Raw genomic sequence first — 15,521 nt, 5'->3', positions numbered from 1 at the left:
TCCCCCGCTAAGCCCACCCCTGGACTCTGCTCATCCTCCGGGCAATGGCTCCCAGAGTCCATGGCCTCCAAAAGACTCCAGCCATCAGGGTAATACAAAGAGAACACAATGATACGTAAACTTTACCTTTTCACTATCCAAAGAAGGCTCAGGGCCAGGTAGGCAATTGTGCTTAACAAATAGGCCAGAGGCAAATCATAGGTGAAATTCTGAAATTTCACCCCGTCAATAGTGTAATGTCCATAAAAGAGGCAGGTCTCTTCCAAGAAGCCCTAAAACAAAGTCACAGACATGAGGTCAGACTAGTAAGTTCACTGCAAGAAGCCAGTCTCTATCTCAAGAATTCACATTCCAATGCCATTGCTCATCCCTGAATTCCCAGGTTCTGAAACCATCTTAAAGGTATAAAGGTCCCTTAATGTTTGGGGTAGAGCATGGATAAAACGTGAACATTAAAAATACACAGGTCTGGGATCCAAAAATGAAATTAAAAAAAATTAAAAAAAAAAAACAATTCCATGTACAGTAACAGCAAAAAACAAAAAACTTAGGAATAGATTTAACACTGGAAATGTATATTCTTAAAGCTATAAAACATTGTTTAAAAATTAAAAAAGACCTAAATAGATGGGAAAACATCCCATGTTTATGGATCAGGAAATCCCTGGTAATATGCCCCAACTGATCTATATATTCAACACATCCCTATCAGAAACCCAGCCGGCTTCTTTGTAGAAAATTACAAAGTAATCCTAAAGTTCATATAGAATTGAAAGTAACCCAGAACAGCCAAAACAATATTGAAAAGAAAAAATAAGAACAAAGTTGGAGGACTCACACATCCCAATTTCAAAATTTGTTGAAAAAACAATAGTAATCAAGACAGTGAGATAGTAACATAAGAATAGAATATAGATCAATGACAAAGAATTGAGTTCAAAATTAAGCCTATACAGTTCTGGCTCATTGTGTTTTTTTGTTTTTGTTTTTGTTTTAAATATATTTTATTGATTTTGTACAGAGAGGAAGGGAGAGAGATAGAGAACTAGAAACATCGATGAGAGAGAGTCATCGATCAGCTGCCTCTTGCACACCCCCTACTGGGGATGTGCCCGCAACTGAGGTACATGCCCTTGACGGGAATCAAACCCGGGATCCTTCAGTCCCCAAGCCGACGCTCTATCCATTGAGCCAAACCAGTCCCAGCGGCTCATTGGTTTTTGATATGGGAAAAGAACAGTCTTGTGAAGAAATGATGCTGAGACAACTGGATAGCCACATGCAAGAAAATATATATAAACCATATATAAAACTAACTTAAAATGAATAAATGACCTAAAAGGAAGAGTCAAAACTATAAAACTCTAAAGAAAGAAAATACAGGGCTAACCCAGCCAGTGTGGCTCCATGGTTAAACTATGAAACCAGGAGGTCACAGTTCAATCCCTGGTCAGATCACATGCCTGGGTTGCAGACTCAATCCCAAATAGAGGATGTGCAAGAGGCAGCAGATCAATGATTCTCTCATCATTGATGTTTCTATCTCTCTCTCCCTCTCCTTTTCTCTCTGAAACCAACAAAAAATATTTTTAAAAATAAGGGGGCGGAAATAGAGGGCTAAATCTTCATGACCTTGATTTTTGGCAATGGATTCTTAGCTATGACACCAAAAGAAATAATAGCAATAAAGAAAAAAATAAATTGGACTTTATCAGAATTTAAACTTTTGTGCTTCAAAGGACACTATCAAAAAAGTGAAAAGACAATTCAGAGAATAGGAAAAAGTACTTGCAAATGATATATCTGATACAGTACTGTATCTAGAATATATATAAAGAACTCTGATAACTCAACAATAAAAAGACATAGAATCCAACTAAAAATGGAAAGAGGTCCTGCCTAGGTGGCTCAGTTAGTTGGAGCATCATCGCATTCACCAAAAGGTCGTGGTTTTGGTTCCAGGTCAAGGTCCACGTAAGAATCAACCAACGAATGCATAAATAAGTGGAACAACAAATTGATGTTTCTCTATCTCCCTTTCTCTCTCTAAAAGTTTAATTAAAAACACACACAAAGACAGACCACTGCACACAAACCAGTGTGGCTATATAAAAAAGTCAGGTAATAGCAAGTGTTGACCAGGTTTGGAGACATCAGAACACTCCTAAAGAGCTGGTGAGAATATAAAATGTTGCAGCCACTTTGGAAAAGTCTGGCATTTCCTCAAAAAGTTAAAGCTAGGGTTACCATTTGACCCAGTGATTCCCCTCTTAAGTATATACTCCCACAGAAGTGAAAACGTATCTCCACACAAAAACTCTCACGTGAATGTTCCTCGCAGCATTATTCATAATAGCCAAAAGGTGGGAACAACCCAAATGCCCATCATGAGTGAATAAACAAAATGTGGTATTTCCATGCAATGGAATCTTATTTGGCCATAACATGGGATGAAAAATTGATAGCTGCTACAACACAGGTGAACCTTAAAAACACGTCTAATAAAAGAAGCCAGAGACAGAAGACCACATATCATATGACTCTATTCATCTGGAATATACTAAGTATTTCAGAGACATAAATCATTAATAAAACAGATTAACAATTGCTTAGGGCCAATAACGGAGATTGGGAAGTGATAGCTAGTGGGTATAAAATTCCTTTTTTAGGTGATAAAAATATCCTAAAATTGATTGTAGTAATGACTGCATAATGCAGTGAATATACTAAAAACCACTGAATCGAGCACTATCAATGGGGGAATTGCATGATCAGTCAATTACACCTCAATAAAACTATGAACAAAAAAACAATAATAATGAAGTGACCTCTGTGAAACTATAGCACAGAACAGTCCCTGACTTCTTATGACCACCTCAAATTCCTCCTTGGATGGCAAGAAGATTCCAGGAGAGTGAGAAGAGGACATACACGGAAGCAGCAGTACAGATAACACAGTGACATTCGCCACAGCGCTGTTTGTAAAGAAGGAAAAGGAGGCGATCTGAATGTCCAGCAGCAGGGGTCCGGCTAGACTGTGGGAAACCCGTGTTCTAAAACAGTAAGACCTTGTAAGTGCCCGAGAAAAGGCAAAAAGGCTATGAACCACGGTGTTCAAGGTTCGGTGACCTACAGGGAGGGGTCCTGTCATGCTTTACTCTATACATTCTATGTTTGTTTTTTTATGACAACCATGTCTTCTTATATTAAGTAAAATTTTTAACAGAAAAAAAAAATTGTAGAAACAGAAGATTCCATCTTCTTAGTAATTCTCCCAAAGGCAGGGCACACAGGCCGGAAAAACTTGCCCAACGGCAGGAGACTTGTTTATATTCCCTGAGGTTGATATCGGGGTTATCATTAATCCTCCCTCAGAATTATGTAACATTACAGGGTAAAGGTTCACTGGGCCAGGAAAATAATTTGATTTCATAATGAGCTTGGCTTAATTGTTTTCAGCAAAGACAAACCACTCTTGGATCTCTCTAGCTCTTAAGGGCAATTTAAACTTAAATTTTTAATAAAATTAAAATTCAGTCTCTCGGTCACACTAGCCACATCTCAAGGGCTCAAGAGTTAGTGGCTATCAGATTTTACAGCACAGTTCCAGAACATTCTTATTTTGGACATGCCTGTTCTTCGTCATGCACACTTTATTGAATACTGATAATCAGGGGCATCTAAGTTTCCTACAGAATATTTCCTAAAAGGCCCTGGCCAGGTGGCTCAGTTGGTTGGAGCGTCAAATGTACACACACACACACACACACACACACACACACACACACACAAAAAGGTTGCAGGTTTGAATCCAGGTCAGGGTGCATACAGGCTACTTAGCAATCAATATTTCTCACTCACATCCATGGTTCTCTCTCTCAAAAGCAATGAAAACTTATCTTCGGGCACAGATTTAAAAAAACAATTTCCTATAAGGAAGAAGATGATGATGTGTGGAAATCGACAGCTTTCTCTTTTGGGTTGTAATCTAAAGAAACGGGGTTAACAGCAGTTCTGGGATTTGGTTCTCCTTTGCTCTCACTAGCTGGGTGAACTTGGGTGAATCACTGAACTTCTTTTCTCCTTGCACAGTGGGCATTTCAACACGCGCCTGGTAACTCCTCTCAGCTATTTTGAGAAACACATCAGAGACGGAAAAAACACTTTTTCAGAACTAAGCACAATGGACAAATTCAATACTTCCTATTTATCTATTCCAAAAACTGGCAGTTCAATGCAGTATTTTAATACCAATTACTTTCAAAAATGTATTTTTACAAATATAGAATGAAGTGGGCATTAAGATGAGGGGCCATTTGTCCCCCAGGAAACAGCCAGCAGTGGCTGGAGACATTTTGGGTTGTACAACTTGCAGAACTGCTACTGGCATCTGGTGGGTGGGGACCAGGGAAGCTGCTAACAGCCTAGCATGCACAGGACAGGCCCCCGAGGCAAAGCATTATCGGGCCTGAGAGGTCAACAGCGCTGAGTTGAGAAACCCTGGTCTAGAGGGCAGATGGCCACTTGACAATAGCTCACAAAAAACAAAAAAGGAAAGCTCACAATAACTCATATTTTAGAGGAATGTTAAAAAACCCTTTTGAACATTAGTAAGGATGAGATTAATTCCACTTTAGAAAAGGGGGTGTTAATCTGGGATTGGTAGACTTTGATGGGATTTCAGGAAATGTGTATGTAGGCACACACATCTGGGCATGTGTGGGCACTTGTGCAACACGTGCGTGCGCGCGTGTGTAATTTCTGCAGAGAAGAGCCACAGCTTTCATCCAGGGGGTCTAGAATCCCCAAATCTTACAGGGGTTCAATGTCACTGACTTTTCTGCGGAGGAACTCAGCGTTTTGCTGCAGTTCCATCTGCAGGAGGCAGGGGCGATGGAAAAGGACACTGGCTGAAAGTGACAAAGCATAGTTCCTGAACATTCTATCAGGGGGTTTCTGTACATTCTAGCAGAGGGTGGGGGAACATTATCCTTGCGCACAAGGTCACTGCAAATCCAGTTCCTGTTACTGGTACTTGTGTCAACATTGATGACACTCAGGAAACTGATGTTTAAATTAACCTATTTTTCAGGAGCTTGAAATACAGAATTATGTTAAATACTTACAGTGCCAGAGAGCAGGTCTATGATATAACTGTAAAAATAGATGAGTCCAGAACTACTTATTGGATATACTGTGCATTGAATATCTGTAAAAAAAAAACAGAATCAAGGTCAGTGGAAATAGCTTTACAGTCTCTATACCTTGTCTATCACACTCTGTATAGAAATGCACATACGAATATGTATACACATTTAATAGATGGCATTATATATTTGTGTAGGGATATGTGTGTGACTTTCTATTTGCAAACCAAACCTCAATGCACCAGGTACAGTAGCATTTCCCCTTTCGTTTTCCTAAACATTTTGGGATGTGTTGTGTGTTTTTTTTCTGTAAATTTTGCATGAGGGTCCACTTATAGTAATGTTTTTTAATTGTATTGGTATTTTGTGTTTTGGGGTTCATATTTAAACATGTTTTAGAATTTGTGATTGATATAATTGTTATTCCATTTTAACCACATCCAATTGTAAAAGCTATCTATGTATGTGGGAATAAATATGCAGTTTTATTTGAAAAAATACATATATTTACATACATTTAATTAACCAAGAAATAATTTGAATAATAATCTTAGTAGCACTACCTTATCCTTGAATTAATTCACTTCCTCTGTATCAGTCAGCTATTACTGTGTAACAAATAACCTCAAAGTTTCAGTGACTTTACATGCCAACCATTTATTTTCTCATTTATGGGTCTGCAGTTGGGGTTAATTCAGGTGATTTATGCTAAACCAGGATGGACTCCAGGCTTCCACTTGGGCTCAGGACTGCTCCCCATTATAAGCAGACAAAGGAGACAACCATTCTATTTGGAGAGGAGTCAGGAAGATGGAAGGAGATGCACTGCCATTCTGCTCCTCCCTCACTGTGCTCCAGCCTAGAGGTCGGCAAGCTATGGCCCATGGGCCAAATCAGGCCAGCTGCCTTGTTTTAGTTAACACGAGCTATGGGAACACAGCCACGCCCATTCACGGTATCTGTGTGTGGCCACGTTTGTGCCGTAATGGTAATGTTACATAGGGCAATTGAGACTATATGATGTGCAAAGCCCAACGTATTTACTACCTGGCCTTTTATAGGAAAAGCCAAGCCAGGCTTTTCATTTCTCTAACACACCAACTGATCCTCAGTTTCTTTATTAGTTACTTGCCAGCTCTGGACCTTCACAGATGCTGTTCCTCTGCATGAAGATGCTTCCCTGAGCTCTCTCTTCCCACTGCCCTCTCCTATCCCTCCTGGATTTGGATTAAACACCCTGCCTTCACAGAGGGCTTTGGAAACCTCTCAGCCTCCAGTGTCTTTGGTGCTCAGGACTTTATCCCTTTCCTTTCAAAGGGCCCAATCCATACCTTGTATACTTCGTGTGGCTCACTCCTCAAAGCCCACCTTCCACTAGAACGTGTTAACCCTGTGGATGCAGGTGTGCTGTTCCCTGTTGTAGCCTCAGTGCCGGGCTCAGGGCCCAGCACGCCGTAGGTGCCCAGTAAACACTTTTGGAAGGAATGAATAGGGGAAGGAAGGTGCTGAGTGTTGTACTATCTTATTTAATACTCATTTTTAAATTATGAGTATTGCTTAATGATTTAAACATTTTTATTTTCTTTAAAAAGTAATATAGAATTTATATTATTGCTTTCAATTATTTCTAACTTAAACTAGAGACCTGGTGCATGAAATTCGTGCACAGGTATGGTCCCTAGGACTGGCCAGTGATCAGAGCTGATCAGGACCTCTGGCTGCCGGCCTGGGCCTTCCTTCCCCCAGCAGCTGGCTGGGGCCTTCCTTTGTTCTGCACTGCCCCCTGATGGTCAGTGCACATCATAGCAAGCAGTCAAACTCCTGGTTGGTCGAACTCCCAAGGGGACAATTTGCATATCAGCCTTTTATTATATAGGATAAGTACTTATTATTTTTTAATGAGCAAAGTATGAAATAGTGAGGTGTTATTTGAATAATGAAAGTAACCATCTCATTATTTAAATTATCACCACCATTGTGTGGATAAGGAAACTGAGGTTCAGAAAGTCTAATCAGCTAGCAGAGCAAGGCCTTGAAACAGAGCCCAGGGCTCTCACATAGCAGCAGTAATATTTTCTGTAAAATGGACTTATGCGAAAATGAGAGTGTAATATCTGGCATACAGTAGGTACTCAATATGAGTGCCAAAGTCCTGAATTAAGTTTGAGTTTCCACATTATCCTCATTTTATTTTGAAGTGTAATAGAATTAAGACAGAAACAAACATGAGGAGGAATGTTAGGGCCACAGAAGTGATTTTAGAGAAGGGTTCTTCTAGGGCAGTGATTGGCAAACTCATTAGTCAACAGAGCCAAATACCAACAGTACAATGATTGAAATTTCTTTTGAGAGCCACATTTTTAAACTTAAACTTCTTCTAACGCTACTTTTTCAAAATAGACTCGCCCAGGCCGTGGTATTTTGTGGAAGAGCCACACTCTAGGAGCCGAAGAGCTGCACGTGGCTCACGAGCCACAGTTTGCCGACCACGGGACTGGGGAAAGGAGTTCTATGATCTGAGAAGCATGAGGATCCAATTCTAGCCCCAACACAAAACCTGGTCACAGAACCCAATCAAATGTCTGCAGATTGACTAAAACTCTCCCCATTTGAATAAACAAAGTGTCCAGAAGATCTGACTACGTTAAGAATTAAAAAAACAAACAACAAAAAAACAAAAAAAAACCACAGGTCCAGCGCTTGCCATTGGCACATGATTGGTGTTTAATAAATGGTAGCCCCGAGCATCGCCATTGTCAGAGACGAAAGCCTTAATTGTATTATGCTTACTAAATATTCCACTTTCTGACCCTGAGATTCTCCTCCCTAATGCCTTGATGAACTCAGGAGTGGCTGAGCGGCTTGCTTTGGTTAATGAGATGTGGCAGAAATGACACGCGTCGTCTTCAGACATACGCTTTAGGAGTCAGCACATCTGTCATGGCTCCAACACGGAAGACAACACGGAAAAAAGCCACCACCAAACAGTGATGGACATGTCTGTGAGCAAGATAGAAACCTTTATGGATATCAGGTGCAGAGAGTTACAGGTTCATTTGTTTCCATGGCATAACCTAGCCCAGTTTGGCAAACTGGCTTGCAAGCCACATGCAGCTCGCGAGCCTCTGTTTGCAGCTCTGTTGGCGAATGAGTTTGCTGACCACTGACTTAGCCCACCTTGAATACAGTAACCGAGATTACGAATATAAAGATTTCTAAAGAAGGAAGCATTGTAATCAGACAACACTCTTCAGGGAAAACTGGGCCATGGACTCACCTATGTCTTTGGCTGGAATGAGCACGAAGCTGCTGTTGGTGACCTTGTATTCCGTGAGCAATTTTGGGAGCAAAACCAACATGAAGATGATCAGAAATATGACCAAATTCAGCAATACCAGAAATCGCAGGAAAGAGAAATAGGACTGAATCCCAGTGCCAAATTTCCCTGGAAAAAAAAAAGATATCATTGAGCAGGAGTATTGGTCCACTAACCGTTATAGATTTAATCAGCCACATTGGGCTGAAGTTGGAGGAATCTTGGTGGAGGGGAAGGATAAAACACACACACACACACACACACACACACACACACACACATTTTATTTTTTCTATTGTTGACTTTAAGGTTCTACTTCTAATGGTTTAAACTTTGACTTGTAAATGTACATTCAATCTTTTCTTGTTTTTAAAATTTCTTTATTGATTAAGGTATCACATATTTGTCCTCATCCCCCCATTCCAATCCCCTGCCTCTCCCCACTCATGCCCCCACCCCCTTATTGTCCTTGACCACTGGTTAGGTTCATATGTATGCACACAAGTCCTTTGGTTGATCTCTCCCTTTTATCCCCACCCTCCCTCTGAGGTCCAACAGTCTGACCCATGGCTCCTTGTCTCTGGGTCTTGAACTAACTATTTGAGAATGGTATATGGGAGGACTCAATAGTTCCTTTTCTCACATAAAAATCAATTTAACTTCAGCACCATTTATTGAAAGAGTAAACTTTTCCCCAATGAATTGCAGTAGTGCGTCTGTAATGGACCATAATATATGAAGCTGTTTCTGAATTCTCTATTGTATTCTAATGGTCTATTTATCTATCCTTGCACCAATACCAGGTTAATTATCTTAGATGTATGATAATACTTGATATAGAATGCTATAAGTCTCAGCTTTTTTCTTCCTCAGGTCTGCTTGATCCTCTGCATTTCTATATAGTAAATTTTAGAATCAGCGTGTTAATTTTCACATGGATACATATACACACATATACACAGAATCTGCTGAGATTCTGATTAGGATTACATGGAATATGCATAGGTCAATTTGAGGACAAGTGATGTGATTATAATATTGAATCTCTGGTCCATGAACATGAGATATTTAGGTTCTTTAATTTCAATGTTGTACATTTTTATGTGCAGGATGATTCATATCTTTTTTTTATATATATCTATATTCCTAGGTATTTAATTTTTTTATGCTACTGTAAATTGGATCTTTTTTAAATATTCATTTTCCAAGTGTTTGTTGCTGGTATATAGAAATACAATTGGCTTTATATAGAGATCTTGTATGTAGCAACTTTCATTTTTTTTTAAAAAGGCCTCTGCTCAGGCGGTGTGGCCCAGTGGTTGAGCATCAACCTCTGAACCAAGAGGCCACAGTTGGATTCCCAGTTAGGGCACATACCAGGTTGCAGGCTCGATCCCCAGTAAGGGATGTGCAGGAGACAGCCAATCAATGATTCTCTCTCTTCATTGATGTTTCTGTCTCTCCCTCTCCATTCTTTTGAAATAAACTTAAAATTATGTTTGTTTGTTTTTAAATATATTTTATTGATTTTTTACAGAGAGGAAGGGAGAGGGTTAAAGAGTTAGAAATATCAATGAGAGAGAAACATCGGTCAGCTGCCTCCTGCACCCCCCACTGGGAATGTGCCTGCAACCAAGGTACATGCCCTGGACCAGAATCGAACCTGGGACCCTTCAATCCACAAGCCAATGCTCTATCCCACATGTGTCAAACACAAGGCCCGCGGGCCAAATCCGTCCCGCCAGGCCTTGCAATGTGGCCCGAACCGCGCTGTCATCACTGCACTCCGTTGCGTTGCCATCACAATGACAGTTTATGACTGTTCAGTAAACCATTCGGCCCGCGATTTAGGCTGGATTTTAGATTTTGGCCCCTCCTCTGATTGAGTTCGACACCCCTACGTCTATCCACTGAGCCAAACCGGTCAGAGCTAAAATTATGTTTTTTAAAAGGCATTTTGTTTCTGCCTTTCCACTCCCTATGCCTTTCCCTCCATGGTTGTACATGGGCCAGAATTTCCAGGATGATGCAGGTTTGAATCAATAATAATTAACACCCTTTTCTCATTCTCAATCTTGGGGGAAGCTTTCAATATTTTACCATTAAGTATGATGCTTGCTGCAGAATTTCTGTAGTTATACTTGCAGATTAAGAAAATTCTCATCTATTTCTTATTTGCTAAGAATGAGAATTGATGGGATAAGCATATAATTTTCTCCTTATTCTGTTAAGAATTATATTCATTGGTTTGTTTGTTTTTTTAAGAAAATAAAGTTTCCACCACATAATGATCAAATTATTAAGGACAGTCAGAAAGCACTTGAAGAGTGAGAGTGTCTGTTTGTTCTTTGTGAGGGCAAAGAATTTATCTTTGAGACAGAAGATATAAAAGACCCATAATCTTTGCTTCTCTTTAAACCCAGCAACCCTGCCAGGGCGAGGAGCTTGACTATCACACCTTTATTTCCTGCCAGATGAGTACCTAGCAAGCAAAGAAGTCATAGGAGTGAAGCACTGAAGAGAAAATCAAAGCCCCAGCTCCCCAGGAAAAAACTACCCTCCAATCCACAAGCCACTTTTTGAATGAAAATCTCCGGAAAAGCCACCATTTAACAAGAGAGAGGTGGTGGATAAAACCTTAGCCTCTAAAGCTGACTGCCTGGGTTCAAACCCTGTATCTGCCTTGTCCTAGCCAGTGAACTTGTGCAAGTGTTTTAACATCTCTGAGCCATGTAAGTGATAAATATCTGTATGGGAGGATCTTGTGAGAGCTAAAGTGAAATAATTTGAGTAAACGTTTACACAAGGCCTGATTCATAGGAAAAGCTCAACAAAGGTTAACTTTTATCACTAAACTAGAGGCCTGGTACACAAAATTCATACACAGGAGGGTCCCTCAACCCGACCTGTACCCTCTCCAATCCGGGAGCCCTCAGGGGATGTCCTACTGATGGCCCAGGCCCGCTCCCCATGGCTCACTGCTGTCTGCGGGGCCTGCCTGCTCCACACCGTGGCAAAGGGCAAGCAGGGCTTGCCGTCTGCTCTCTGCAGGGCCTGCTTGCCACCCCCCAGGACTGGGGGACTCCGGCAGGGCTAAGGGGACTGGGTGCTGCCACCTTGTGGCTATGGGTGCCACCATCTTTTGTGATGGAATGATGGTCAATTTACATATTCCCTCTTTATTAGCTAGGATGTTACTCCAAACATGATGTTCACTTAGCTTTCAAAAATGAATGGTTCAAGTGAAACTCCTTAGAAATATGTTTACATTCTCTCAATAAAACCAAAAGAGATAGTTCTTTAAATAGATTACCAATGGTATTTTAGAAGTCTTGTAATAGTAATAATGGGAACAATAATTTCTTCCATTTCTCCTACATCGTCCCTTACAAATGTAACAAAATTTCCCTTCTAGTAGTTTTGAGGAGATGCTTGTAAATAATTTTGCTTTAGCCAAGACCGGTTTGGCTCAATGGATAGAGCGTCGGCTTGGGGACTGAAGGGTCCCAGGTTCGATTCTGGTCAAGGGCATGTACCTTGGTTGCGGGCATATCCCCAGTAGGGGGTGTGCAAGAGGCAGCTGATCGATGACTCTCTCTCATCAATGTTTCTAACTCTATCTCTCTCCATTCCTCTCTGTACAAAATCAATAAAATATATTTAAAAAATAAATAAATAAATAAATAAATAATTTTGCTTTATGGTAGAAACTATGTAATCTTAGAAGGTATTTTCCCCTCTTGCTCTGCTATATCAACCAAATATTGAAATGTTTTTTTTCCTTCTAATTTTATACTTTGGCACAACTTCCAATTTTTGTATAGAATGAATTGTGTGTCCCCCTCCAATTCACATGTTGGAGCCAAGGTGATGGTATTTGGAGGTGGGGCCTCTGGGAAATAATGAGGTTTCGATGAGGTCATGAAGGTCAGGCCCTCATGATGGGATCAGTGCCCATATAAGAGATGCCAGTTCGAGTCTTCTCTTCCTCCCTCTTCTTAAAACTCTCTCCTGGAGTGTGCACAAAAAGAGATCATGTGAGGACATAGTGAGAAGGTGACCTGATCTTGAACTTGCAGTCTCAGAACTATAAAAAAAATGAATGTCTGTAGCCTAAGTTCCCTAGTCTATGTTACTTTGTCATGGCAGCCCAACCTGCCTAGTGCAATACTGCACTCCACTGTCACTATTATGGGAAAGAAAGGATTCCAAGTATCTTCAGGGTCATGGGTATCTGTGGCTGGGTAGAGAAGCCTAATGAACTTCATCTCGGAATAATGTTTTAAATGCACAAAATACAAACAACCAAATTTGTGATGGAATAGCACATGAGCATCTTCATTAGCACACTAAATAATAAGACCTAGTGGTAGATCTGAAAACTGCTATGACTCCACAGTAGTGATGAGCATAAATGGTTTCCCAAGATAACTACAACTGGAAGGAATAGAGAGCGATCTGTGATTTTTCCTGGTGACAAAGACACAGGTTCTGCTAATCCTCACGGTGGTATTGCTCACATTCATCACGGAAGGAAATGCCAGAGTTCAGCTGAAAGCCCATGAAAACGAGGCTGATTTTCCCCGCGGGCACCACTGCGAAGGAGCACGTGCAGAGTGCAGGGGTGGTACCTCCTATGCTGCGAATGTCCTCCCGCCACAGCTCCAGGTGGGTCGTCATCTCACGAGCTTTCTCCAGGAACCTCGTCCAGGACTTGCTGCTATACCGTTTCCACTGGTCCCACTCGGATAAATACTTCATTTGGGTCTCCTGAATTTCCCTGCATTAAAAACGAGCATGACAATAACTATGGCACCGCTGCCAAGCCTTAGCATCAAATAAAACCCCAGCAGAGAGGCTGTGGAAACCTGGAGCCCTCATACATTGCTGGTGGGAATGTAAAATGGCGTGGCCCCTAGGGAAAGCAGAGTGGCCATTCCTTGAAAAGTTAAACCGAAAAATAACGTATGACCCGGTAATTCTACTCCTAGGGAGATAGATATCCCAAAAGAACGGAAAGCAGGGTCTCAACCCAAAACTTGTACCTGGATGTTCCTAGCAGCACTATTCACAATAGTCAAAAGGTGGAGACAAACCAAATGTCTATCAACAGATGACTATATAAACAAAATGAGCTATTTCTACACAGTGGAGTATTACGTAGCCATAAAAAAAGGAGGAAGTACTGGTGCCTGCTACAACATGGATGACTCTCCAAAACATTATATTCTGGACTGGCCTTGTGACCTGTTCAGATCACAGGATGCAGCAGAAGTGATGCTGTGCCAGTTCTGAGCCCCGGCTCCCAGAAGACTTGCAGGATTCTGCTCTTCTCTTGGATACCAGCTGCTGCCATGCAAACAAGCCTCGTGAGCTAACCTGCTGCAGGGTGAGGCCGTTCCAGTCCGGCCTACGGCCAGCTGAGCCTGAGCCTCGATGAGCAGAGCCACCTCTCTGACCACAGCCGGCCACAGATACATACACAGTGATCCTAAATGGAACTAGAAGAATTGCCCAGCGCCGACTTGTTAGACTCGAGAAAGTTGTTGTTTTAACTACAAAGTTGTGCGGTGACGTACTACACAGCACAGCTAACTGGTGCACTCTTACGCCACACTCTTTCCCTTTGCATTGGCTACCGTGCTTTTCCGAAAATAAGACATCCTCCGAAAATAAGACCTAGCGCATGGAAAGATAAGACATCCCCTGAAAATAAGACCTAGCGCAACTTTGGGAGAAAAAACTAATATAAGACACTGTCTTATTTTCGGGGAAACAGGGTAGATGCAGACAATAGTTAAGCTTTGGGCGGGCTGCAGAGCCACAAGATGGAAAGAGCCTGGTCCCTAAATGTCTGCAAAGTCCTCCACTGCCCTGACCCAAGACTTTTAAGTGAGCAAGAAATACATTTCTAGCCGAAACTGGTTTGGCTCAGTGGCTAGAGCGTTGGCCTGCGGGCTGAAAGGTCCCAGGTTCGATTCCGGTCAGGGGCATGTACCTTGGTTGTGAGCACATCCCCAGCAAGGGATGTGCAAGAGGCAGCTGGTCGATGTTTCTCTCTCATCGATGTTTCTAACCCTCTATCCTTCTCCCTCCCGCTCTGTAAAAACATTAATAAAATATATATATTTTTTAAAGAAAAAAGTATTACATTTCTAATAGGCTGACCTTTGACGTGTTTGGGTATCTTTGTCACAGCAGCTTAGCTTACCCTAACAAATAATTTTGATTATGTGAGCTCTTGAGGAAAGAAATGCATGCCATGCATACAACGCACCTCTGCCCAAAACCTACACCAGATGCCTTCCAGGTGGCTACGGAACGCACCTTAGTCTCCGCTTCTCAGAGATGTTCAGCGCATACTTCCGAATGGACTGGCTGTTGAGGTTTTCCGCGATTTCTCCCTCCCGCTGGGAGGTGTAAGAGTCTGTCGGCTTCAGCAAAGTGCCACTCTGCTTGTCTCGGGAAGGGATGTTCGTCCTCTTGCGTGCAATGGACCGGTAGCTCGGCAGTTCTTGGAGGAAATTCACAGGCGAAGAACAGAAATCGGATTCCAAAGAGAGGCTCTCTGGGGAGGAAAGAAGAAAAGCATCACTCACTTCCGGTGAGCCAACCACTCTTGTTGGGAGCCAACAAACAGAAGTCGTGTCGGAGACCTGGACCTCAGAGACCATAGCGAAACCTTGCCGACAGCCACTGGCCTGGGCCACTGACAAAAGCGTCTGTCTCTTAATTAGCTTCTTCACCAGGACAATGGGATCATCTGCAAACGGGTTCCCTTTCAACAGATGCGTTTGCAAATACGCTTTAGGTTACCTCAGTGCTCGGCAAACTCTAGCCAGCAGAGCCAAATGTCATCAGTACAACGACTGAAATTTCTTTGGAGAGCCTAATTTTTTATTTTATTTTATTTTATTAAATATATTTTATTGATTTTTTACAGAGAGGAAGGGAGAGAGATAGAGAGCTAGAAACATCGATGAAAGAGAAACACCGACCAGCTGCCTCCTGCACACCCCCTACTGGAGATGGGCCTGCAACCAGCGTACATGCCCTTG

General features: G+C 41.7%; 1 protein-coding gene across 4 annotated transcripts in view; it reads right to left on the bottom strand.

Annotated features, from left to right (window-relative positions):
• Window positions 1-15,521, bottom strand: part of TMC7 (transmembrane channel like 7) — a 52,340-nt gene that overhangs the window by 22,511 nt on the left and 14,308 nt on the right. For 2 of the 4 annotated variants that reach the window (XM_036410331.2, XM_036410332.2), the window contains exons 2-6: window positions 14,791-15,031; window positions 13,095-13,243; window positions 8,425-8,592; window positions 5,127-5,209; window positions 127-272 (exon numbers count right to left, since the gene is read on the bottom strand). In XM_036410331.2, the coding sequence (XP_036266224.1) occupies window positions 127-272; window positions 5,127-5,209; window positions 8,425-8,592; window positions 13,095-13,243; window positions 14,791-15,031 (787 nt within the window). Of the gene's footprint in view, window positions 1-126; window positions 273-5,126; window positions 5,210-8,424; window positions 8,593-13,094; window positions 13,244-14,790; window positions 15,032-15,521 lie in introns of those variants that run through there. The other 2 variants (XM_036410333.2, XM_036410335.2) reach the window with 2 other exon arrangements.

The sequence above is a fragment of the Pipistrellus kuhlii genome, unplaced genomic scaffold (genome assembly GCF_014108245.1).
Source record: "Pipistrellus kuhlii isolate mPipKuh1 unplaced genomic scaffold, mPipKuh1.p scaffold_m20_p_4, whole genome shotgun sequence".
NCBI classification, from domain to species: Eukaryota; Metazoa; Chordata; class Mammalia; order Chiroptera; family Vespertilionidae; genus Pipistrellus; species Pipistrellus kuhlii.
This window is presented reverse-complemented; position numbering and strand designations above follow the sequence as displayed.